The sequence below is a fragment of the Mustela nivalis genome (assembly GCF_964662115.1).
Source record: "Mustela nivalis genome assembly, chromosome: 3".
Taxonomy (NCBI): Eukaryota; Metazoa; Chordata; class Mammalia; order Carnivora; family Mustelidae; genus Mustela; species Mustela nivalis.
In genome coordinates this window covers 155,585,899-155,612,582 of record NC_139022.1, presented here as the reverse complement: position 1 = coordinate 155,612,582, position 26,684 = coordinate 155,585,899, and the positions used below count along the sequence as shown (strand labels likewise).

Sequence of the window (26,684 nt, the reverse complement as noted above, 5' to 3'; positions counted from 1 at the left end):
GGTGGACTATCACATCTGCGGTAAGAGTCACTGGATGGAGGGCGCCTGGGTGGCTCAATGGGTTAAAGCCTCTGCCTTCAGCTCGGGTCATGATCTCAGGGTCTTGGGATCAAGTCCCTCATCAGGCTCTCTGCTCAGCGGGGAGCCTGCTTCCCCCTCTCTCTGCCTGCCTCTCTGCTTACTTGTGGTCTCTCTCTTTCTGTCAAATAAATAAATAAAATCTTTAAAAAAAAAGAAAAGAGTCACTGGATGGAAAAGTAGCTGTTGCCAAGATTCTCCCACACTGGAGTTTGAATTGCCCTAAAAGAGGCTGAGCTACGTGAGCTTTTGATAACACACCTGGCTTTCTCAGGCCCAGGAAGTTAAGACAGGGAGTTTCCACTAAGACTTCATAGGCATGGATAGCAGGGTGCTGTGGGTGACCGTGGGGGAGGGACAGTCCATTGCCACAGTAAGAAGGAAGGAGCTGGCTTTTCCCTCTACTTGCATAGCCAGTGTGACCAGAGAAAAGCAAGAAGTCTACTTTGGGTCTCTGACAAGAAGGCCATATTCGGATGCCTGGAGTGTGAGGCAAAGGACAGAACCAGCGTGAATAAATGGCCCCTCTGTTGGGGAAGCCCCCAGGCCTCACCAATCCCTGGAGTCATCTTTGACTCCTGTTCTTCTCCATTCCCTGGCCCACCAGCCAACTCGCATGGGGTCTAGACTTGTCCACTCAGCCTCTGAAATGGCCCAAGAAACTGCCCCATTCCCACTGCTCTGGTCCAGGTGGTCATGATATCACGCCTGAGCTATGAGGATGGTCTCCCATCTGGTCTCCTTGCTGTCTAGTCTCACACAATCTGTAGACATCCCATCCGGATCCTTACACGCACATGCGCACACATGTATCCACACATGCATACTATTTTTTGAATCAGCAAAGTGTGTTCATAAACATTTAGAAATCCAGAAATTTAGAGGTGAAAGACCACACAGATTTACTTCCAGGAGATGAAAACAATGATCGTTTTCGTGACTGCCCTTCAGAGAGATTGTTTTCATTCTTTAACCCAATTGACATGCAATCGAAACTACTTCGTGACCTACTTCCTCTCCTGTTATGTGAGCATTTTCCCATGTTGATACTTTTCTAAAATGAAATCACCTATCTGGTTATACCATCCCCTCACTTAAACTATTAAATAAATAAAACCGCCACCAACCAAAACCTGTTGCTTCCATGAGGAAGGCCAGCGGATTGGGAAGGAAGGGTTCAGGAGGGAAGAGCAGTCATCTGTCCCAACCTTTACATTAATCTCTCTCCCCCACCCACCACCCAGCACCCTGGCGCACCCTCCACACCACCCCTTTTGCCTGTTGCATGAAAACACGACCTACATGTTTGCTATGAGAATTCCATATAAATTGACTTGTATAAATGACTTCCACCTTATGCAAGTCCCACGTCCCACGTCGTGAATTCTTTCATTCCTTGAGATTTATCTTATTTAAATGTCTTTCCTTAGGAAAACTGGGAATGTCTAGAGGGCAAAAAGAGAACTTATTCAGTTTGTATTTTTAGCAGCTCGTGGTAACGCCTGGCACGGGTGGTAGGACTCAATAAATATTTAGGGAATGAACTGGCCTTGATTTGGTATGTCTGTTTTCATCCTCTTGCCAGTTTCACGTGTTTGTTTTTATTAGTGTCCATGATTAGTCCCTATTATATTTTCTTTTCACCCTTCACTCTGTTTCGGTCTGGACATCCTGAAATTAGAGCCCCTGGCTTGGAGCCATCCACTACTTTAGTCATGTCTTTGCTGATAGATTGAAGATATTGTGAGTTTCTCGTGGCTCTACTGTACCATTTAGAATCCCTGAGAAGCAAGCTCACTTTTTCAGAGTCAACAGCCCAGAGTCCGGCCTCCAACTCTCTTCTGAAAAGTTGATTTATAGGTTTATGGAAATGTTTGCAAAAGGAGAAGCGAGCATGTGTAGAAAGTTTCCAGAGCAGGAAGTCTGCCCTCAAAGCCAGGGGGTTAGCTCAACCCTCCCTGGAGGGGAAGGTGGCAGGAAATGCAAGCACCCGAAGGTGGAGAGGGGAGGAGCTGGCCCAGGCTCTGCCCATGGGCTGAAGGATTCTGCACCTTCAAGGTGTCTGAGGGACTCTGGCCTCTACCTCCACCTCGGCCTGTGCTCCCCTCAAAAATGCATAAGGTAGTTCAAACACCATGTGCTGTTTCTTGGGGTTCTGAGGCTGCTTAAACAGGGAGATTTTGTCAGAGGGAGGAGTACATTTATTTTCAACACTTTGTCAACAAACATTAAACCAGACCTGTTTTTACTCAGACTCATAGGAAAGGGAAAGCTAGTTCAGTTCTCCTGTGCTGAGAAATAAGAACGCACACATTTCTGCCTTCTGGAATAGAAATAGAGGCAGGTACATTCACGTTTACTGCAGCAAATCTCCAAAGCTTACATCAGCATGTCTGTCTTTGACATTCCCTTTTACTCGAAGCCCTAAGCACAGAGCCACATCTCTAACAGGTTGTTTTCTGGATGCCAGTAACAGAAATCCAACCCAAACAGGCATCCATAGAAAGGGTATTCAGGGTATCCACAATGTCATCAAGATGTCAACTTCATTTTCCTTCTCAATGTGCCATCCTCAACATTAAGCTTCATCTTAGGCTGGTATCAAGAGGGCAATTCTGGACATTGGACTCAGCCCTGAAGACACCTAGAGGAAGGAAGAGAGACCATTGCGTCTGGGCACTTTCTCTTAGGAGTGAGGAAAGGTTTTCAGAAAGACCACTAGAAGGCTTTATTTACCTCATGACCTTGAGCTGTGTTGGGTCACCTGCCCATTCTCGAAGCCACTGCTGGCAAGGGAAGGATGTTACCATTGATCAGCCCATCTTCAGAGCTGAGACACCTACTGCCCAGGGAAAGATGGATGAATCTCTGAGCAAAAATCAGAATTGTGCTAGGGGGTAAAAAAGAGGGAATAGATGCTCTGCAGACAGTTCACAGTTCCCTTTATAACTCAAAATAAGCCGTAGAATTGGTTGTATATATATACACACTCTGGTGATTTTCAAACTGTTTTGAGCTATGCTATTCAAATAAAATTTTACCCAGAAAAAGAAGCAAATATGACTGATGAAATCAGAGCAGCTGTGATTGTAAACCCCAGGAGGCTGTGGCTCTAGGATCATACTTTGACAGTCACTGGTAGAGTACTCCTTGAATTTAGATCGAACAGTTTTCTGTTCCTTGTCTCTGTTCATCCTTATGACATCCTTTAGTTGTATTGTGTGGGACAAGAGGTCAGCTGGTGAGAGAGGGCCAGGATTCACAGAGTCCAGGCAAGCAGGGGCATTCAAGGAAGGGAACTGGGTTGGGAGTAGCAGATTTGGGCCCATGAGACCAGAGGCTGAGATGGCAGGGAGCCAGGAAGAGAAGCTCCTCCGAGTGGGGTGGTGAGCTCTGGTCCCAGGGCTGACTCATTCACTCTCTGCCTGCATGGTGTGGGCGGCCGTGGCCCATGGGTGGTATTTGCATCCAGAAGGAAGTGAAAGGCTTGTCGAGGCAGGAACACAGGTGCTGGGTGGGATTACTTCACAAATGGCAGACGAGGCACGCAGGTCAAAGGCTCTACGAGCTTCATTTTGGGATGGGGTAGATGTAAGGTTGCCACACACAAAATACACAACACCTAGTTAAGTTTGAATATCAGATAAACAATGAATACAATTTCAACATAATAGTCCCAAATATTGCATGCGACATACATGTACTACAACATCCTACAAAAGTCGAGATATACTAAAACATTACTCATTGTTTATCTGACACTCATGTTTAACCGAGCACTATATATTCTTATTGGCTAAATCAAACACCCCTACCTGGGTGGGAAATGAGGGGCCTCCTGAAGCATCAGGAGCTTAGAGCTGATTTTGTTCCCTTGGTCTCCATTTGAGTCACTGAGTAGCCAACACCTCTCGTTCTACCCAATCAATTCTGTCATCAGAGAAGCTGGGTCCCAATGGAGGAACCTGAGACACTTGTTATCAGTGAAGATACCTGAATGCCCCCACGGCCTCCAGGGATCCTGAGGCTGAACCCAGCCTGGGAAGACTGCTTCAGCTTTAAAGTTCCTGAGGGTGAGGATGTCAATTTATTTCCTGCGTTCAGTAAATATTTGTTGAATGAAGGAGTGAATGAATGAATGACTCCTCCCTGAGGAATCCAGTGTTTATCTAGTGCAACCCAGGAACCCCAGAAGCCCAGGCGTCTTTCTTTCTGTTTCTCTTCTGGTCTTGAGACCCGTGGGAAAGACTTAGGTGGAAGGTGTAATGGCAAGTCTTGGAGAACAGTGGGAAGGGAGGGTCATGGCAAGACAGGGCAGGAGAGAGCAGGGCCAGGACGGGAGCCCGCCACGCAGGGGGCGAGAGCATCTGCCCGGGGAAGTAGGCCAAGTTTTTAATCACCCCCTCGGGCAGAGAGACTTGCGATCTCAGGTTGAGAACAGGTCTAGTGATTTTCACAGGATTCCTTTACAGTCCAACTTGGCACGTGTTCCTTTGTAGAGGAACCATCCCAGACCTGCAGTCATCTGACCAGGGTGCTTAAAGCCTGTTGGAAATGCTTCAGTGGAACTTGGTGGGTGGCAGGTAATGGCCATTTTGCTAATCTTGGTAATTTCCCAGATCTGCGGGATATTGCCCACATCATCTACTCAGCAGGCCTAGCTGTGTAAAGACCAGATTGCTGTCCTAAAGCTTTAAACCCATAATGGATCCAACTGTCTAGTTTCCCCCATTTAGACATGCTCCAGTGCCTACATTTTCCCCAATACAGAGAACTATAGAGTCTTTTTTGAAAAATTCCAATTTCCTATTTCCCTAGCAACAGGCTCTGCCTTAATGGCCGAGAACCTGCTTCCAAGCTGAAGTGAGTTTTTGCCGAGTGACGTCATGGACGCCTAGTGCTCTGACTCTCCACTGAATCGCAGGTCCCCTCTCAATCTGTTCCCCCATCTGTGTAGCAGGGATGCTGCCACAGGGCCGTGGGGCTCTGGGAAGTGCTAGAGCTTTCTGGAATTCCAGCAGCATAAGGCTCCTCAGCAGGGCTCCAGGTCAGGAGTGGTAAGAAGAACATCAACTCCCCTCGGCTTTTCCTTTGTGATTTCAGCTCTGTCCCTCCCATCCTCGCCTCCCACAAGCTCCCACACACCGTTCTGAGCACACTCTGGAACCATGCATCAAAGCCATGCTGCCGAGTGCCTGCTTCGTGACCACTCTTTGGTCTCCTGTGGTTTTGTTAAATCTGGAAGGTGTCATTGGTACTCCGGGACAACGGCAAGATCATCCCCACAGCCCTGAACTTAGAAACAAAGAAGACAAGTTGATATGTGGAGAATGAAGCTAGTACACAGATCGTACGCCGTCGAATACCCAAGTTAAGAAACTTTCTGCAAAAACATAGAATCCAAAACTCGAATCATAGTAATCTTAGAGAGAATGGACCAAAATGTGATTAGGCCCGTAGTTCAGAGAATAAGAATCAACACTTGCTGAAGTTACAGTATACAGTTTGGAGAAAGGGGTATGAAGAGAAGGAGAGTTAACGCAGAGAACAGAAAAGAAGACCTCCAGGAGCTGAAGTTAAGGATACCTCTTTGAGTGCTGTCTCGTGTAGGGGAGTCTCAGCTAAGCGAACAGGTTTCCTCTGCAGAGCTCTGGCTGGGATGGAGAGCAAGAGGAGAGTTCACCCGCTGGGGCCCTCGTGCGCCCCCTGCTTCTCCTTGTTCTGAAGCTTGCCTTCCTCGGCATCCTATCCACAGGGAAAGCAGGCATTGAGCAGGTCAATGCCAGTACCCTGCCCGCATCATAATTGCATTTCCAGTTGAAAATTAATGAATTAAATCTCTCACGGGTAACTACTTATTTACACTCGAGAGGCAGACATTCTTCCAATGTGCAGACCGAACTCATGTTTCTGAGTCTGGAAGCCAGAAGACGTGAATGAGGGAAGTTGAACAAGATCAGGGTGACCTTGTGGCATCTCCCTGGCCTACTGGTGGCCTTCTCTGGCCACATCTTCTATTTTTGCACCTGCTCCCACACGGTGATGTTGACATGGCAACAGCAGGATCTTAGGAGACCGTGCGTTTATCCCTCTCCTTTCTTCTCCTCTCTCAAGGTCATCCCAGCAGTGCCCAGGTAGAACCTCCATTTGATGATTTCCAGGCTAGTTCCTTTCAATTTCAGCCATCTCTTGTCTTCTTTTCTCTCTACTTCGTTTCTCTCCTACCCCTTTTAACAGCCAAGATGGCACAGGGGGTCCGTTGAGAATGTGGGCACTGGTCTATCACACTCCTTCGAGCCTTCCTTCTCCTTGGTTCTGGTCTCCTGCCTGGAAGAGGACAAGTGAGGATTCTCTTTTCTCTCACTCCTATGACTTTGACTTGCTTCTCATGACCAACAGCTGAGTCCTTTCCCAAAGTGAGGCCCGGGGAAAGGGGATGCTCAAATAGGAGGGTCGGCTGTGCTCCATGATCTTTTGGTTTCCTCTGAGGATACTGCCTCTGCACCAACTGCTCCAGCCCTGACTCCTGGAAGCCACTGGAAGGGAGGGAGTGGAGGCTGGTCTCTACACAGGTTAGGCCCTTGCCAAACTGGAGAGTCTGTGGGGCCTCAGTGGAAACACCGGATTTCCTCTTGTATCACCACCACCACCCACCCCCCGCCCCGGCAAGTTGCTTCCCCCTTCTTGAAATCTTGTGTGTTTGGGAGTTTTTTTTTTCCTGCTGTTCCAAAGAGCTTTTATTCAGTAGGATATATTTCTTCTTGTCTTCTGGAAGAGCTGAACTGTGGTTATAAGCACATGAATGTAAAACCACCCCAGGGCCCTCCTTCCTCCCTTTGTCTTGGCAGATATTCAAAATCTGATAAAGCAATTTGGCCCATCTCTTCTGCAGTTTAAAACTTCCATGTGTTGCCTATATGCTTCTACATGAGGCTAGCAACTCCCTCTTTGTCTTGCTAACTCAGCTCCAAAGTCCAGGAAAATGCTAGAACTGGAGAGAAAATTAGTAGAACCCCTTCATTTGGCAGATAAAGAAACTGAGGCTCAAAGATGCTACTTGACCTGCCTGGGGACCTACAGCTAGCTAACGGCAGAGTGTATTGCCGGCTATGATAAATATTTGAATCATTGCTAATTAATGATGAAGTCAGACCCTGTGCAGTTACATGCTAAGAGTTTAAATATAGTGAATAGATTATTTACCCAAAACTCTAAACACTAGAAGCAGCTAAACAGAATAATTGTTCTGAAAGAAATAACAGTAAAATACTGTAAAATAAGACTATTTTTTAAAGATTTTATTTATTTATTTGTCGGAGAGAGAGAGCACAAACAGGAGGGAGTGGCGGGCAGGACAGACAGAGCAGGTAGAAGAAGCAGGCTCCCTGCTGAGTGATCCCAGGACATGGCCTGAGCCCAAGGCAGGTGTTTAACCCACTGAGCCACCCAGGCACCCCGTAAGTCTGCATTTAAAAAAAAAAATAACTCAAGTGGGGCAGATTGGGAGTGGGAGATACAGGCTTCCAGTTTGGATAAAAGGCATAGCGTAGGGAATCTAGTCAGTGATTTTTGCAATAGGGTTGTGTGGTGACAGATGGTAGCTACACTTGTGATGAGCATAGTATAAACAAACTATAGGGAAGTTGAATCACTACATTGTTTACCTGAAACTTATGTAACATTGTGTTGTCAACTAGACTCAAAATTTTTTTTTAGGAAGCTCAAGTATAATCGAAGAACTTCTCATGCCTGCTGTATATTGGTAATATGGTCAGTAGAATTGTGGATGACAGTCATGGCTGCCCAGTCCATACAAAGTGGACATGATGGTCGCATTAAGATGATCACATTTAAATGGGCATGCACAGTGACTCGTGATTATGGTGCTGCTATCATAAAAGTTGTGACAGTCTCCTTCAAATATCTATGTGAGATAGCAACTGTTTCAAAATATTAGATTGCCGTTTCACAAAATGTGGCTCCATAAATGTTATGGAGTTGCATGTTATTTTCAAATTGAGATCCTGGGGCACCTGGGTGGTACAGTTGCTTAAGTGTCTGACTCCTGGTTTGGGCCCAGGTCCTGATCTCAGGGTCGTGAGATCGAGCACCACATCAGGCTCTGCACTCTCTGCAGAGTCCGCTTAAGATGCTTCCTCCCTCTCCCTCTGCCCCTCCCATTTGTGCTCTCTCTCTCTCTATCAAGTAAATAAATAAAATCTTAAAAAAAAAAAAAAAGAGAGATACCTAAACTCCAAAAATATTATTAATCCAGAGCTGGCCACAGTTTGACATTCTGAGTGTAGAGTCCTAACTTCAGTTGTACAAACTTATTTTGGTATTTGAAGCCACCACGAATATATTTTAGCAGTAACAGAAATAATTTATGGTGTTCATTTTGGTTTTCTGTTTCCCAGATTTTTTTTTTTTTTTTTGCATTCGTCATGATAGAAAACATGCATGATGTTTCATGAATTTCTGTAATTTCTGTTCATTCCTCTTTTTTGTTATTTGGACAAATAGTCCATGTTTGATGACATACAATAAATATCTTCAAGTATTAGCTTCTCAAAATAGCTGCCAGATCAATTTTTTTCCTTTCATTTCTTTTTCCTTTCTTCCTACTTTTCAAGGGTTATTAGACCCAGAAACCAAAGAATCTTTGTCTTGTCTTGATATGTATTTCTCTCTTCTTTAAAATTGAAGACTGAATGTGGTAGTCCCTGAGGTCCTATCTAGGTCCTCATCTTCTGCAATTTATATGGGAACATCTCTTTCATCCCCTAAGACCCCATGATGGGTCTTGTAAAGCCTCACTTTCCAGAATCCATCATATGCCCACAAATGTACCATTTCATGGCCCTTCACACACTTTAGTTAACAATCTTTTTGCCCAGTGGACCACAGCCTCCACAGGGCTGTTCATCATTTCTTTTCTAGCTTAGCATAATCCCTGCCACAATTGACTCTTGTTGCATGAAATAAAAGTTAGATCAACTTCTGTCTCATAGGCACAGCTACAGAGTCAGCCATGTAGATAGTTAAAAATTAGCCACTAGCTTGTTCCTAGCAAACATAAGCCAACCTAAAGGAATCAAAATCATTTGTATTTTCAATGTTTCTCAGTCAGTTGTGGGTTTTTCCACAGCATCGGGGGCTGCATAATGGTGCTAGCAAACACTGAATGAATTCATGTGTGCTTTTAGGTCTTTCAGGGGCAAAAACATGCACTGTTGTTGTTGTTGTTGTTGTTGTAGTTGTTTTGGTGACCCAAATCAAGGTAGAAACTTAATGATAGCTACTAATTGACAGAGTAGCAGGGCTAAGGTTGAAACACTCAGGATTATATTCTGGATCTTGAATGTGAGAGTAAAGAGTAAATTAAAGCAATGTATTCATTAAGGATTTTGTTTACCTATAACATATTGTCTAATTAACAAGGCTTAAACAAGGCAGGGGCCCTTTTTCTCTACTGTAATTAGTCCATAAGGAGAATGTTTCAGGTTGATACAGATGCTCAAGGCTGTTTGCTTTATGGTTGGTCACAAGATGGCTGCCAAAGCTCCAGCCATCACCTGCATTTTAAGCAAGAAAAAAGAAAGAGTACCCATTATGAAAGAAGCCTTCTGAAAACCCTACCAAATGACTTCATAGGCCAAGAGCGTAGGTTATGGTCATCCCTTTCTGAAGGTGCACTAAGCACCTATTTTTGTTTTTTAAATATTTTATTAATTAATTTATTTATTTATTTATTTATTTGACAGAGAGAGAGAACAAGCAGGGGGAGCAGCAGATGGAGAGGGAGAAGCAGGTTCCCTGCTGAGCAGGAAGCCCAATATGGGGCCCAATCCCAGGACCCCAGGATCACCCAAGCTGAAGGCAGACACTAAACTAACTGAGCCACCCAGGTGCCCTGAAGCATGGTTTTTTTGACTGGATATTTGTTCCTTAAACACAGATGGACTTTTATTAGGAAGAGGAGAGAAGAAATATTATGTAGGCAGCTAGCCACAGTTCCCTTTTTTGATTACTCAAACATACCCTTCTTTCCATGCATGGGATAGATTCCCCGTTTGCAAGGGACTTGGCACCCAAACCCCATCCAGTTAGTCTATCAAGATTAGAGCCCTGGGTCTCTGGGTGATATGTGGTCCCTTTCATCAGTTCTGGATATAACTCCTGGTGACTAAGCCCTGACACATTTAACCTGCAATACTAGAAAAGATATAGAAGAACTATAATAAGAACTTCCATTTTAAAAAGGAGGGATGGAAATAGAGCAGTTACTCTCCAGTAGCAATGACCAAATCCTCAGAAGCAAGAACAGCAAGAGTTCAGCCCTCCCTCTTGTGGCAGGAGCTCCTGGTCATTGCCCTCCATGGCCCTCTTCTCTCTCTGAGAGATTATTTCTCATTCATTGTCTTCCATGGCCACACCTGTGGTAGGTTTGGAAAGACAGCCTTTCTGGGGGCTACACACGTTACCGGTTTCCTGTAGACGTGAATTGCCCAGGGAAGGGAAGGAGAACAAAGTTATGAGATTGCTGTGGAAATTGAACCATCCCAGGCTATTCCAGACCAGGTTTGGGGTTTGGCAGTACAATTCCCCAACAACTTAATAAGCTCCTGGTCAATTCCTAATGATTTGTTTTCTTTATTTCTAGCTTATGAGGTGTGCCCATCCCCTAAATTTTAATTTAACATATACTACTTAATGGGTACTGTTGGAAGAGTTGGAACCATGGCTTCCAGTGGGGAATCACACCTCTGGCAACAGGCTTATACAGCCTCTGTCCAGGTAGGGTACCCTCTACCCCTTCTGATAAAGCACGTTTTCTCAGCCTTGCAGGGTCCAGAATACTGGCCTTTATGGCAATTTAGATTTTAGACTGAATGTCCAGAGTACCTTCCTTAGGAGCACCTTGGTGGCTCAGTCAGTTAAGCATCCAACTCTTGATTTTGGCCCAGGTCATGATCTCAGGGTCATGGGATGGAGCCCTGCATCAGGCTCTGTGCTCCGTGAGGAGTCTGCTTGAGATTTTTCTCCCTCTGCCCCTCCTCACACACTCTCTCTCTGTGTCCCTTAACCAAGTAATTAATTAATTAATTAAATGAGTCCCTTCCTTAGCAGAGTGGTATTTCTTCCCGTCTCACTTGCTGGCTCAGAGGAGCTCTAGACTCTGCTGAGAATGACAAGTTATCTACCCATATTCTAAAAGTTTCCTACCATCTTCTCTAATACCGCAGCCTCAATCAACACATCAATGACTTTCCAAGGTATAGCAAGTGGCACTTTAAAAAAAATTTTACATTAAATATCTAGGGTCACCTTTCCAGTCTGCAAATATCCAGGTTCTTTTTTTTTTTTTTTAAGATTTTATTTATTTATTTGACAGAGACAGAGAGTGGGAGGGGCAGAGGGAGAAGCAGACTCCCTGCTGAGGAGGGAGCCCAATGTGGGGCTCGATCCCAGGACCCTGAGATCATGACCTGAGCCGAAGGCAGACACCTAACCAGCTAAGCCACCCAGGAGCCCCAATATCTAGGTTCTTGACATCTGCTTCCCTCCCTTCTTTTCTCATCCTATTCCATGTTTTAGATCCTGTTACTTTTCACCCCTCAATTCTGGGTATCATGTTGTGTTATTTGTTTGGGGGTTAATTTGGCTAGTTAGCTGGATTTGGAAAAATCCAAATAACAATGATTAAACAACATGGGGATTTATTTTTTCTTTTCATTTCTGTTCTGCCCGTAAGTAATGCCGATGGAAGCCCCATCCAGCAATCTCTACTTTCATCCCATTGGCCAGAACTATGCTGTATACTATCGAAAGGCCGAGTTTTAGTTGAATATATCATGCCCAACAAAATGAAGGGAAAATGAGGGAATGGCTATTAGATAGAAAGTCACTGGCTTCTGACACAAGGTACCTATTTATTTGTTATGCGATGCCCATTGGTGGTAATGGAGCAGTGGTTACAGGACAGATCAAAGTCTACATGGCCAAATCTGATTAGACTTAAAATTAGCCTCTTGAGGCTTTAATTAGCCACTCTGATTTTGTCATTTATCTTAGTTTCCTAAAAAGGATATACTAATAATATCTCCCTACAGTATTGTTGTGGCAATTAAATAAGGTAATCCTTGGAAAGTGCTCATATAGAACAGTGTCTGAGTGTGATTATGCTCAGAAAACATTAACCATTATCCAGTGTTGGTAAAAGTAGGGTCAGATGCCTTTGATTTATAGAGAATGAGACAATAGGGAAGCATCTAGCTTAGTGGGGGCATTTCCTCCTTGTTCTCTCTTTCGTAGCCACGTCTATCCCCATGCCTATCCCTAGGCAGCCAAGCAGGCTCTCACCTCAGGACCTTTACACTTGCTGCCCCTCAGCAGGGAACAGCCCCCCCTACAGAGATTCTCTCATCTCAGCCCTTCACTTTGTTTTGGTCTCTTCTCAGATGGCCTTTCTTAATCCCTTCATATCTCCATCATTCACCACGCTCTGATGCTACCATAGTTCTCTTCATAGTATCAATACTCATCTGACATGATAGTATTTTATGTTTACTAATTTGCCACCATCACAATATAGGCTTCATGAGGCTTTGTAGGAACATTGTTTGGTTTAGGACCCTGCATATGACAGGCACTCAATGAACATCTGTTGAATGAATAGTAAATATTTAATCAACATTAGTTTACTTTCAAAATGTGAGATTTTCTTTTACTGGACACAAAAAATAAAATAAAATAAAATGTGAGATTTTTTAAAAGTCAAAAGAGGAATCTAGTCCAGAAGAAATGAAAACTAAGGAACTTGAAACTTAGCAGATTTCAGAATAGGAAGACATCGTGAATTCAGGACGATCACAAGAGGGAGTTCGTATGAGACAGCCAAATGTAAATCTGTCTTTGAATAAGGTCTGGATAAACCCGAGGACCCTTCTGTGCACCCCTCTGACAGTTTCAGGGTTTAGCCTTTGGGTTTCAGGTGACTCTGGGGATGACTTCGGTCAGATGATTGGTTTCACTTTGTTTGGTGTTTCTCCATCTTTTGCATTATTGTCCCGTTCTCCTCACCCTGGAGCAAAAAACTGAATTTAAATTCTACTACAAAATATTAGATACTAAGGGGTAAGATTCTGTCATATAGAATTGAGTTATGCAGGCAGACGCTACCATTACAATATCTAAGACTTGTTGGCCTCCTCATTCCAGAACTACGTTTCACCCCCTCGTGGGTGATATTGCCCTGCTGAACACGCATAGCGTAGCTGAAAGAGAACCTGAGAAAGATGGTAGATTCTAAACATAGTATCAAAATCTGTTAAGAAGCATTCATTCTGAATTTTGAATGGCTAAGGCTGTCAGCTTCAGGCAAGTCAAATTGAATTTAAATTATCATGGCTGTTTGCTTTGAGATGGGACTCTAATTGGAGAATTACATATGATAGATAAAAGTGACCTGGAACATTCAGCGGACCTTCATGTCCCCAAACTCTGCTCCTGTTGAAATTGATCTTCAAGATGAGAAGCATTGAGACCTCAGCACAGATCAGCCACTGAGGGATATTGGTACTCGTAACTATTTGCAGGTTTCTCGCCTGCTGTATCTTCTCTAGGTCAATGTTTTGTTCACTGGGATGTTTCCTTGGATGTTGTGAAAGAACCGCTCATTTTATAGTATTGCAAAATTGTGTATTTTTTCTTATGGTCAGAGTCATCTCAAATCATTATAGTAGATTGAAATGCTTCTACGCCCCTTGGTTACAGAAATAGGAGAAGGAGTTGATAGAACAGGGGGCTGGAAGGATTACTGGAAAATTCCCAATGACAGGTATGGAATTCAAAAATTATATAGCCCATGAGCACCAAAGTAAGACTAGATGACTTAAAAATAATTTTTCCTGTTCTCAAAATTCCTTCCCTGCCTCCACAACATTCCCAGCAGTCAGGATGATGTCTCCTGACCCTGGTCCAAGGTGAGCCAGTCAGCTCAATCAGCAATGAATCCCTTGAGGGCGAGGAATTGGCCTTATTGATGGTATATTTTCAGTGCCAAGTTCAAAGACTGGTTCTTAATTGATGTTCAGTAAATATGTATTGAATGAATACAATTCGACAGCAAGAAGAAAAATTCTCTAGGGTTTTCTTCAATCGGGTTTATTTAAAGAGCAACTTACCTAAGATATTTACCCTGTTTTCATAGATATGGGACCATCTGAACTGTGACTAATAGCCTGAATCATTGACCATTAATATTGTGATTTAAAGGATATTTTAAAATTTGTTTTAAATGATTGAGAGTGTAGAAGTTGATGGCACTGTGCTGGGGTAGGGAGTACATCAATGAATGGGACACTGTCACTGTGTTTGAGGACCTCACTGTTGAGTTGGACAGACCTTGGAGGTCACTTAGCGTAACTTTCTCATTTTACAGATGAGAAAACGGAGACTCATAAAGATTGCTAGGCCTGATGGAAAATGTTTCGATTTATTCATAAGATTTTAATATGTCTGTGTGGAGTGACTTTGCAGTGAGAGGTGTTACTTATTTTGGCCAAAGGGAACATTCAGTTTTTGTACATTTATGGATTATCTTTTCTTTGATCTTACATTTCTTTTTTAATAGGCATATGATTATGTAGATGATATTTGCTAAGCTTTTGATTTATTTGGAACCAATTAATAGCCGGCACTCGAGTCCTTTGGAAGCTCAAAACTTGCTATATTGGAAATTTCTTTACGGTGACTGAGTAATAAGGTCGTGTATTATTGACATGGCTTCTGACACCTCGCCCATTTATTATTATTCCTTGTTAAACCACTTCCTGAGAAGGCTAGAGAATGTTTTCCATTTTAGATGCCATAGTTTATGTTGACTTTCTCTGGGAGAAAGTGAAATTCAGAGAAGAGAATGAAAAGAGTCATTTTTCTGTGTTTACGAAGGATGGAGCTGAAAGTTTCCTTTGGTGGATGGGCAGTGGAATTCAATTAGTCTTTCATTGTGGGGACGGATTGTGTGCCAGGCCCCGTGCAGAATTCAGGGGGCTGGACGGGTGCCAGCTCTCATAGGGGAGACCTGCCTCCCGCAGCTGGCAATGCAGGGGGGATGCATCAAGGGTGGTCAAGGGCGAGCTACAGGCGGGCCAAGCCTCCTCACCTAGAAGCATGGAGAAATATTTCTTTGGAGGAGATAGCTGTGGGGTTGGACTAAGAGTAGGTCAGTCCCAACAGTTGACCAAAAGAGAAGCGACTAAGAGCTGTACATTGCATAGGGACTCAATTCCCTCTGAGGCTGCGTGATCAAGATGGAATGATGGCTGAGCTTAGGAGGGGTCTTGTCCTAAGCCAGAACCTGAATCTCTCTGTGCTATTAATTGGCTCTTCCTCTTCCGGGCATCACTGTCAGTCCTGGAATGGAGAGCCTTCCTGTGTATGCCGTTGAGCTGATCAAAGCAAATGGACATAGATTTTAACTTCCTAAAAATGTAAGCTCTTACATGTGCCTTCCAAGGAGTCTTTCACTTGGCCTCCTGGGTGGAGATGAGTTTGATGGGAGTTGTTTAAGAAAAAGTCATCTTAGTTCCCTGATGATCAGGAAAACTTCCTGGAGAAGGTCATTGTTCCAGAGGTTTCTGTCTGGGGGAAGGGTGCGTATGAGTGTGTGCGTCTGTGTATCTGCGTGTCTGTGTCTGTCAGTACGTCTGTGTGTACAGGGTGGAGGGATCTTAGCTGGGGAGCGAGGAGAGGCATGAGTTCCCTGGCTCACAAAAGCAAACATAGGCCTTCTGTGTTACAGGAGGCCACGTGGTCTGTATCAGAGGGCTCACTTTTGTGACCGAGATTTTTTGTTTTTTCCTCTTCCAGGCCTGAATGGGACCAGGTGAGGTCATGCTGTGGCTGCTGGAGGAATACTGCATTTCCGGGTCGTTTGCACGGGCCCTGCTGTGAAGGGAGCCCCACGAGAACTCGTCAGACGCTTCCTTCCTTCTCTTGCAGAACGCTCCAGGCCCAGCGGCTGTTCCCCTGTTGCTCTGATTGTGTCCTGTCCTCCCCTTGCCAAAGCAAACAGCTCGGTCTCGAGTAGGCATCCTGTAGGCTCATCTGCCAGCCTGAACATGAACACAGGCAAAGCCGATGACAGCCAAGGTTCCCAAGGGACATGGGGCCTTCCGGGGTCCAGCCCGAAGGAGCAGGTCCTCTCATGATGTTGGCATCTGGGAGTGAGCACCATGCCCATCACCCAGGACAATGCCGTGCTGCACCTGCCCCTCCTCTACCAGTGGCTGCAGAACAGCCTGCGGGAGGGCGGGGATGGCCCCGAGCAGCGGCTCTGCCAGGCGGCCATCCAGAAGCTGCAGGAGTACATCCAGCTGAACTTTGCCGTGGATGAGAGCGCCGTCCCCCCCGACCGCAGCCCCCCGGGGATGGAAATCTGCACTGTGTACCTCACCAAGGAGCTGGGGGACGCAGAGACTGTGGGCCTCAGTTTCGGGAACATCCCTGTTTTCGGGGACTACGGAGAAAAGCGCAGAGGGGGCAAGAAGAGGAAGACCCACCAGGGCCCTGTACTGGACGTTGGCTGCATCTGGGTGACAGAGCTGAGGAAGAACAGCCCGGCCGGGAAGAGCGGGAAGGTCCGACTGCGAGATGAGATCCTCTCCCTGAACGGGCAGCTGATGGTCGGAGTTGATGTCAGTGGGGCCAGGTGAGTGGGGGAGCGCCAGTTGGCGCAACGGCTGGACGGGGGACCCCTGGGGCTAACCTACGTCTGCTGCTCCAGTCTGTAGCTGCAGAGGGTTATGAGACCGACTCTGGTAAGAAGCCAATGGCATTTGTCCTCTAAAGGGAAAGTGCACTCAGCTGAAGTATTGTGGTATTTGTATTTTTTTTTTTTTTTTGCTTTGTTCTTTCTTAGAGGACTCAGACTCACTTTTCTTTTTTCTTGAAACTTGGGTTAGAAATAAAATAAAATGGTGCATGACACAAGAGTATGTGAAATGTCGCTTTGCGTTAGACCCTCTTCCACTCAACCCAGCATCTCCCCGCCAGTTAGAGCACCAAAGGTTGGGTCCTGGATATATTTCTATCTGCCCATCGCATGCCACCTTATGGACTCTTAGTCCAGAAGCCCCTTGAGATGCTTAGAACTGTCTTTGGACCACCAGCCACCCCTGTCCTCGGCCCCAGTTTCCCCGCCTGGAAGATCCACTTGGGTGATGAGCATATGTCTGTTTTTCACCTGTGTGGCCACCCATCATGGCAGTAAGTCATGGCTGGACTCTTGTTCCCCAGGTGGATCTGAGTCCCCAAGACCACCCTCAGCGATTTACTAGAAGGATTCAAAGGACTTCTTGTACAGAAGGGCTCAATTCTCCCAGCAGTGACTTGTGACAACATCTGTGGAGTGTTGTCAACCAGGAAAGCACATAACCTTGGCATCAGGGTTTTTCTTGGGGGTGAGTCACCCAGACATGGAGTGCTATGTAGCTGGCCTTAGTTACTCAGTGTCTAGTTCTTCAATATTTCAAACTGATGCCACATGGCCAGTTGACCCTGCCATAAATCACATTATTAACATAAACTATCTGGTATCAGGCAGAATATTCCAAGGGTATAGAGGTTACCTCTTAGGAGTTAGTCAAGAACCAGTTCTTTCTTTGGAATGTACATGGGTTGAATATCCCATATTTGCTGTGTTAACCCTTTACTGCACACCAGGGTTTTAGAAACGGTTATATATGGAAGATAGAAGAAAAGAGAAGTTTGAAGATATTCTGAGATGCGTAACTTTTGTCAAGCCTTCAGGGGCTCATGTGGGGAGTGCTCCTATGTCCCAAGAGTAGAGAATCATAGAAAGAGGGTCACCTTGAGAATCATGGTGACCTTTCACTGAGGAAGAATCTAAACCAAGGAGACTCTGAGGGGAAGAAGCCAAAGCAGAAGTATCTTAAGTTTAATCTTCTCCTTCCCTTCAGTCTTCTACCAGAGCTTTACATTAGCAGAAACCAGCTAGAAGCCAATGGCAGGGGAGCCCATTGAGACTGTCCATATTTGTCAACCTGGGCTAAAGGGCAGGGCGGAGAATGGTGGAGAGTGGACATGGAGGGGCAAGAAGAAGTCATCAGGCTCATATGCTGTGTTCTAAGTTGAAGTGAGCCAATGCGTGGAATAGTCCTGGCCCAGGGATGGCTGGCGTGTTGTGAGTACTTACTCAGCAGACTGCCATTGTATTCTCTTTGGGTTTCCTCTCTGACTGAAAAGATATTCCTGGCTTCTAGCTGGGTCCTGAACTGGTAGTTATTGGGAGAAGCTTCATTTTCAAGGAAGGGTGTTGAAGAGAAAGGATATTATTTAAAATTAGAAATTGTTCTTAAAAAAGAAACAGGACTGGACACTATAGTATTTGTTGGTGTTGAGAAGGTGATTCCAGTCCCTGGTGGCTGGGTCCTCAGGGTTAGAAGCAGGGATCAACATGGAGTTTGAGGCAGCCCTCCCAGAGCTGCCCCTGAGAGCAACTGTCAGCTTTGAGGGGAACTGCTTTGGATGCAGAGGTAGAAGGAAGATCAGGGAGGGGACAGCCAGCAGGAGAACATAATGGTCAAGAACTCCAGTCTGGAACCATACAGCTAGTGCTACCTCCTCGGGCTCCCACACGTACAAGCTGGTTGACCTTGGAGAAATCATCCCTCTTAGCATCGGATTCCGATGCTGTCTGTGACATGGGAATGGGGACACTGTTGATCCTATGACTACATGATGCAATAATGCATATAAAGGGCTCAGCCCTGTGTTCAGTACATAGCTCAGTAACACATTAGCTTCACAATGACTGTTCTACGTGGACAGTGTTTGGAAAGACCGGGAGTTTCTGATCCAAGAGGTTGCTCGAGTCTTTAGGATTTAGAAGACTTTTTCCATACTGGATAAATTTCCTCATGTCTGTTGAGGAAGCTCTTCCCATTGCCTGCTAATGGCTGTGGAGTCTTTACGAGGCAAAGTTCTCTGTCCCAGGCTCTGAAAGCAGATGTGACCCTGAGAAGGCTTTCCAGCTGCCAGGAGAAGGTTCTTTGGTGATTTTAATTTATTCCTTGGAGGGAGTGATAGGATGATATCCATTTTTTTTTTTTTTCCAAAGAAAGAAGATACAGAAGAATAGAAAGGTGATGGGCCCGGGGTCATGACAGAAAGTGGGAGGGAAAACTAGACTCCTTAACGGAGGCTCCAAGGAGGGAGAAAATAGGTGTGGCGGGGGAAGCAGTAAACTGAGTCTGGGATTCTGGGTTCTCACCACGGGTCTTCTAGCCATTAGCTTTGAGACCTGTGTGTAAGTGCGTTGGGATGACGGACTGAGGGAGGGAGGGAGGTGGCCTGCAGCTGCCTGTGCTCACATGTTAGGAGTGAATCTCTGAAACATTTCATTTGACCCATCTGAGCTGGTTTTATCATTCTAGAAGCTCACAGAGGTGAAGCAATGTTACCATGACGTCACAGTGATAAACTGGCCAAGCTGAGAGACTCAGTCTCTCTCTTCTGACTCAGCTGGGAGTGGTACCTGATTCAGCACACCATTCCACTTCTGTGTGCTCAGGAAGAGAGGCTCGGATGGATGTGGTCAGCGGGCCTCTGGACTGAAAGAGCTAAAGCTGAGGAGCTTGGAGAGTGGAAATAAGAGAAAGGGTTGGGGAACAGGTCTGTAAGACAGCTAATTGTTATGCCTGGGTGTTGTCAAATGTAGCTGGGATTTGTTTTAATCAAGTATGGTAAGACATGCGGATAGGAAAATGCTGTTCATAAAGGGAGAAGTTTATACTCACAGATCCCTAGAAGCAGGAGGAACGTCACACCACACAGGGCTACATGGAGAAACACCAGTGTCAGTCAGGAGGCAGGGGGAGAAGCGGGGAGAGCATGGCCCAAAGCCTTTATTGGGGCTTTCAAGTTTTCAAGGGAAGGTTTGGGCGAAGCATGGTAGCTACTCTGAGCAATCTTGGGATTTGGTAGTTTGAATAATCACAGCAGGTTCTGAGCTATAGGATGGTCTCTGGTTGTCTAGTGGCTCTCCCAGGGGGACTTAGAGGCAATAGTGTCTTGCTGTATGAGAGTCTGACAAAGGAGAGAGTTGGGGTGTGGGCTCTGGATTGGTGGATTTGTGTATCAAAGGCACACTCTCAGGGGAGTTGTTTGCTATTTCTAGGAGTTGGCTAAGCTCTAGGAGGGTCAGTCTCTCTGGGATCAAGGTCCCAAATGCTGGAACATCAAGAATACAGAAAACAAGGAAATAATGGTCAGTGCCCTGGGCTTCTGGAAATTTTCCACAGCTGAGGAAATAAATCTCCCAAACATAACTTTCTCACTAGTGAACAGTCCTGTCTCTGAAATTCCTCTCTCTGATGGTACAGTCACGTGTGATTACTGGATGGTAAAGATCTCCCCAGAAGCCACAGAGATGCAGGGGTGATAGAAGGAAAAGGCCAGGACCCACTGGTTGGTCTTCAAAAGAAGTATGAAAGTGAATCAAGTAATGAGGAAGGACTCCCAGAGTCCTGGGCTCCCAATACTCATAACAACCAAGAGGTTAACAAGACAGAAGGAGACTAAGTTCAGTTTTCCAAGGTTCCCTGCCTAGTTCTCTGGTGCAATTATAAGAAGTACCTTTGGTTAAGCAGTTGCTACCACATTCTGCCATCTACTTTCTCATTTTGGACCTATCACAACTCTATAAAGGATAACTTTAGATGAGAAACCTTGGCCACAGAGGCCATGTAACTTGCCCAAGGTCACCTAAGGAAGAGACAGAACCAGATCTGCTACCATGGCCTGTGCTCCTACCTCCTGTGCTATACTACCTCATCTCTGCCCCAGAGCTAGACACTGGTCCTTGCCACATGGTCTGGGGCTGAACTTCACAGATGGTATTCAGCTTCACAAAATACTCTGCAGTCTAATGGCAGACACCAGGGAAGAAAATGACTAGAACACTCCAAGGCTTAGCCCAACCTAAACTGACAAGGAAAACTGAAGCCCCTCCCCCAATCTTATAAAAGGAAACCCAATTTTAATATAGAATCTTTTTGGCAAACATATCTACGCAGAACTTTAGGACTAGAAGCACTTTGAGATTAAGTATCAAGGCATTTAAAGTGTTTTTGAATGTTCTCAAGATGCTCCTTTTCACTCTGTAACTGGCTAACAGTTTCCTTCAACACTAAATTTTTCCACATACCTGTGTAGGTTTTGTCATAAAAACTGGTGAATACAAATTAGGGTTTTGTAGAGACCCCAGTACTGCAAAAAGCAACCTCAATTAATGTGTATCCCCTAACTTGTAAGCATAAGATCCCAGGTGTCTGTGTACTAACATCATACCCCACCCTACCAATACGATATGTTAGTTGTCCACACCATCACTTGGAATTATAGTATGAGGCACTCTTTTGGGCAATCCATTCTGTTCCTTCTCTTGAGTTTGATTCTGAATTCAAAACTACCTTAGATGATGTTGTGGTTTGAACCGTGTCTCCTAACCACACCCACCTACCCCCCACTGCTAAATTCATACTGTGACGTCTTAAATCCCTGGTACCTCAGAATGTGGCCTTGTTTGGAAATAGTGCGATTACAGATGTAACTAGTTAAGATGAGGTCATCCTGAAAGACTAGTAGGACAAATCCAGTAGGGTAGTGTCCCACAACAGATTTGGACACAGACATGCCCCCAGAGAGAGCACCAAGTGAAGACCGTAGTTACGTTGCCACAAGCCAAGGGAAGGATCGGAAGCCAGGAGAGAGGCCTGGGATGGATCCTGCCTTGGTGCTTCAGAGGGAGCATGGCTCTGCCAACACCTCGATCTCAGACTTTTAGCCCCCAGAACCGTGAGACAAATTTCTGTCACTTGGGCCATTTGGTTCGTGGTCCCTTCTTATGGTAGCCCTGGCAAAGTAATCCATTTGGCATTTTGACCCTTGTCACCTATGGCTAGTCAGTGATTCGGGCCATTTCCTCCCTGACAAGAGTCACTCTGGAAACCAGAGAGCATGGTGGATGTTTTCGGAAGAGGGCACTGAAAATTGTGGGTGTGTTACGCGTGGGAGGAGCTGGTGCCAAATGTGGAAGATGAGGTCGTGGCTTGCTTATTTTTAAAAATTAGCCTAGAGTCAATCTGTAAACTTCATCCCCGGGGGAAAGAGCAGAGAACTCAGAGCTACGGGTTTGACATCCTTCTGCACCCCAGAACCAGTTCCAAGAGTAGAGTTGTGACTGGCCCCAAAATCACAGGCCCCACTCTGCTTTCTCACTGGATGATTCTCCTCAGGTCTGGAGTTTGCCTCTCGCCACTCTCCGCTGGCCCCTGCGGCTCTGAGAGCCCGTTATTCTTTTCAGTGGTAACAGCCCCATCTTGTAGGCACAGCTGGTAGCACACAGAGGAAAGTGTTTGTTTGCAAGCTCTTATCATACCTACTCTAGGGAAGATGGGATTTTTCTGGAATGTTCTATTTACTTTTGTTTGGTGGAAGGAGAGAAGGAGAGCTGAGAAGGTTTTTCAGATGATTTCCTACAAGGAATACTTTATAACCCCAGTCCCTCCCTCCCTCAGCCAGCTTTCTATAAGTAAACCAGATCTGTTCCCTGAGGACAGATTGTTCCAAATTGGTAACAAAATATGGAATTAATTAAAACATAACCCACACAACAAAACAAGTAGCCTTTTCTGAAAAGTAAAAGGGCCCATGTTTCACTTAAAACGTGTTTTCCAGGATGTGAACCATGACTGGACTTTTTTGTACATTAATAAACAGGAGAGGAGCACAGTGCAAAAGAACATGGAGCTCGGAACCATGGGCCTGGCTTCCAGGCCTGCGTGTCGGCTGTGTGACTTTGGGAGAGTTGCCTCAGCTACAGGAGGAGCCTGACGCTATTTCCCCAGTAGGGTCATTTAGTGGATTGGATAAGATGATTTAGTTAATGTACTGAAGAGACATCTGGCATATGGTAGATGTTCAGTCAAAGCTAACCTTTAACAACCATCCTGGTCAGCCTCAGGCCATCTGAACCCAGAGCACAGCGTTCAACCGAGAAGATGCCTTTGAGTTAGAGGGACAGAGGAGAGCTTCAGACCTTAGCCATGTACTCAGCAGGAAAGAGAAAGATCCACAGCCCCGAAACCAGGGTGATATCAAGTACTAAGCAACTGGGAAGGCGTGGGTACCCACCAGGCAAGAAAGGGTGCTGATTCCCTGAAGGAACAGGGTTCTGGAGCCAGAGTGCCCCTTTGAGTTACCGGCACGTGATAAGTCTTTGTGACCCCAGGAGACAGGTCAGGGTGCTGAGCTCGCTGGAGGGCCCAAGGGGCTGTGGGCAATCGGCCAGCTAGCATAGGAACATTATGTTACGTCCTGGGTGGGCTGAGTATCAGCCCTGACCACGAGTAACCTTCAGCACAGTACCCTTTGCCTTTAAATTGTGCCTAAAATTAAACTTAGGGTTGTTACAAGCTCAGGCTCTGGTTACCCATAGCAACCTTGAGTTCTCTCTAGGTTATAGCAGATTTTAAACAGAGTGTCAAATGCTGCTAGAAGGTGTAACTTGGAGAAATGACTGCAGGTAGTGATGTAGGAGACACAGAAAGGAGGAATTGCCAATTATACCTTTATAATATGGTCTCTGGGGCCATTCAGCATGAGCGTCCTGCCTACCTGAATATGCCTAAAGGCACCGGTGCTCTATTCAGGACTGTATATATAGTAAGAGGTGACATCACGATGACCTAGAGACATTGAGGCAAGGTTAAGTTATATTCAGCTTCCTGTTGAAGAAGCTGAGAAGCGTGTAATAGACTTTAGAAAGATTTCCATTACAGACGGTTAGAAGGAAAACAAGTTTCAGCATTTAAAATTCAATTATCTGGAAAACTCGTCATGTAGAACAGCCCATTCCCCAAGGATGCCGTGGAAATGAAGCATTGCAGGACCTTACGTTTGTGCCCACTTCGTTCTTAGCCTGCTTTCCCCAGAAAACATGACTGGTTTCTGGAAGGAATCCCAGAGTTCATTCAAGTCCAACCAAGAAGGAAACTGAGGCTCCAGGGCATGGCTTCTTGGAGTCTAGGACCTTCTTCGGAGAAGAGCAAGAACTAGAATTCAGGGCTTCTGACTCAAATTCTAGAACTTTTTCTTCAGCATTGCAAACAGTAACCAATGAAATTAGATTTGTTTTTGTTTTTGTTTTTGCAGTTGACTGTTCACAGTAAAAACAAATAGGAAATCAAGTTTTTCTACATATTTCTATCCCATTCTCTAAATGGATGGTAATTATATCTACAACCTTCCGTCTCTCAACAAGAGTTTAACTTATAGCAGCTTCATGAATGTATTATTGATGGCCAGCTGTTGGATTGGACAGTGGGAGCTTGATTTCCCTCAGGTCTTCAGAACGCTTTCTGGGCAAGGCTGTGGAGAATATTCCACTGTTGTCTGCCATCTTGTGGCTGAAGTCGAGCACGGTGCTGGGAATTTTAGTCAAATTCATTATTCATTAAGCTGTGTGGGTTTCTCAGCTGTGCTGTTAGGATGGTGTTTTCAGGCATTAGGGCTCTCTCTAGAATGGCAGCATCTGAGCCATCCCTGAGCAGCAAGTGACTCAGGTGCTATCTCTCTTCACTTGGTGCCTGGTGTCCTCATGCTGTCTGCAAGAGGTACCCATCCCAGTTCCCCGTGGTGTCCCCTCCTAACACTCCCAGCCCTGGCCCTCGGGTCTCACACATGAATCATGATCTGACCAACCCACTGTGCTAGGCTCTTTGTGATGGATGGTGGAGGAAGCTGGCCTTCCCCAGTCTAACTCAACCCTCCTGAAGTCAGAAAGCCTCAAGGAAAGTGAATAGCAGAGCCATGCCAAACACTACACTGGCCACGGGGGTGGATTTTTTGAGAAAACTGGCAACTTTGGCACATTCTCACTCACAGCCCACAGGTAACGAATGTCCAGAGCCACTTAGAGAGCAGCGTTTCAGGGTCTGCTTGTCCTCGGGCGGGGAGGTGGGGGTGGGGAAGAGATTACACAAAAGGAGACACTTTCCATGATTTTTTCCAGAGCACCATCCAGAGATGCCTTCCATGTCACCCCCATGCCCTCTTCTCCTCTGGTACCCCCACCAGAGCCTCCATGGGGTGACTGACTTGAGCCGTGGGAGATGGAGAACCCAGATCTCTCACTTAAGACACCCGCTCTGAAACGTCCAGCATTACTTTTGGACGTTGTCGTAATTGTAATCATGTAAACCACAAAGAGAAAAAAGACAAAAGCATCTTAGTGTGATGGCAGTGTTACTGGCCTGACGTCAAGCCCGTTTCTACTCCCTGGGGGCTCCTGGGCCCTTGTCAGCCTTTTCTTGACTTCTACTCATTTTTTAGGTCCAGGTATTAAATAAGTAGTAAGCATTTTTATTCTCTCACTTTGAACACCAGATGCCCTTAAATGACTCTTGAGTCCTTCTTTTCCAAAAGGTTATTCAATTCCAAGCTTTGGCACCTGTTTTGGCCCTGGTCCCTTTCAGTCTTGTGACACAGATGCAGGTAACACACGGCTGGGCTCAGCTGTTCATAATCAACCTGTTTGCCATGTACGGAGGTTAAAAGGCTTGAAATTCCTGTCTTTTGGCATCACCTGTGGGTTGCTGCCTCCTCCTGGAAGGGAATAAAATCTGGTATTTTCAGGACCCAAGTGTGTGTGTGTGTGTGACACACACACATCTTTGGTACAATTTATACTTAAACATGGGTTTTAATAGATACATAGGATTCTTCTTTGAAATCTGATCTTCCTCCAAAGATTTTGAGGGGTGAATTTGTTACCCTATATTTAAAATGGTTGTGAAGATGTGACTCCTAGTGGCTTTTTAGATGATCATGCTTACCTTTGTTGAAATGCACAAAGCAACATTCAAAGGTGTGAACATCCGGGTTCTTTGCATTTCACAGCCCTCGAAGCCTGGACGCAGTGACCTAATAGCCGACTCACCCCACAGTTACCTCGTTCAGAGCTCGTTCCTCACCAGAGAAAGGATGAGTCTATCATTTACAACGTTTCCTGGACTGAAATTTAGCCCATTTCCTTTTGCAGAGGGGAAGGGAGACAGAGGGCCAGGCTGTTTCCATAGCCAAAGTGCATGTTTTCTCCGCCCTTGGGCCTGACTTGAGGGTTAGTCCATTTAAATGGGGCCAGGATTAACTAAGAAACTTTTTTGACTTTTGTCATCACAGATAGACTTTCACAAATGTCCCTAAGGGAAGCTGAACTATTATGGGGAGAAGAAGGAGTGGGCGTTCTTAAAAATTCAGGCTCTGTTAAGTACAGGTCTCTGTCAAATTGCATGGCAAGTCTTGAGGTTTTTTTCTGACTCAAGAGCTTTATTTAGTCCAGATGTCCATTCCTGTGAAGTCCTTGTCTGACCCAGCAGAATGAGCGGAGAGGACTTGTATGGTAGTCACTGGAAGTGGTTCACGCTTTGGAAGATCTGTTGCCCAGTGGGATGCCCAGGAAGACCATGAGATAGGTGAAACAATTACGAGCATCCCAAGATACATTTTTTAGCTTAAAA

At 45.4% G+C, this 26,684-nt stretch overlaps 1 protein-coding gene across 5 annotated transcripts in view; it reads left to right on the top strand.

Annotated features, from left to right (window-relative positions):
- PDZD2 (PDZ domain containing 2) overlaps positions 1-26,684 on the top strand; it is a 350,615-nt gene that overhangs the window by 109,295 nt on the left and 214,636 nt on the right. For 4 of the 5 annotated variants that reach the window (XR_014309966.1, XM_082724475.1, XM_082724476.1 and 1 more), the window contains exon 2: positions 15,952-16,792. Coding sequence is in view for 4 of the 5 variants with exons in the window: in XM_082724475.1 (XP_082580601.1) it covers positions 16,317-16,792 (476 nt within the window). In the remaining variant the exon portion in view is untranslated. Of the gene's footprint in view, positions 1-4,114; positions 4,152-15,951; positions 16,793-26,684 lie in introns of those variants that run through there. The other variant, XM_082724474.1, reaches the window with a different exon arrangement.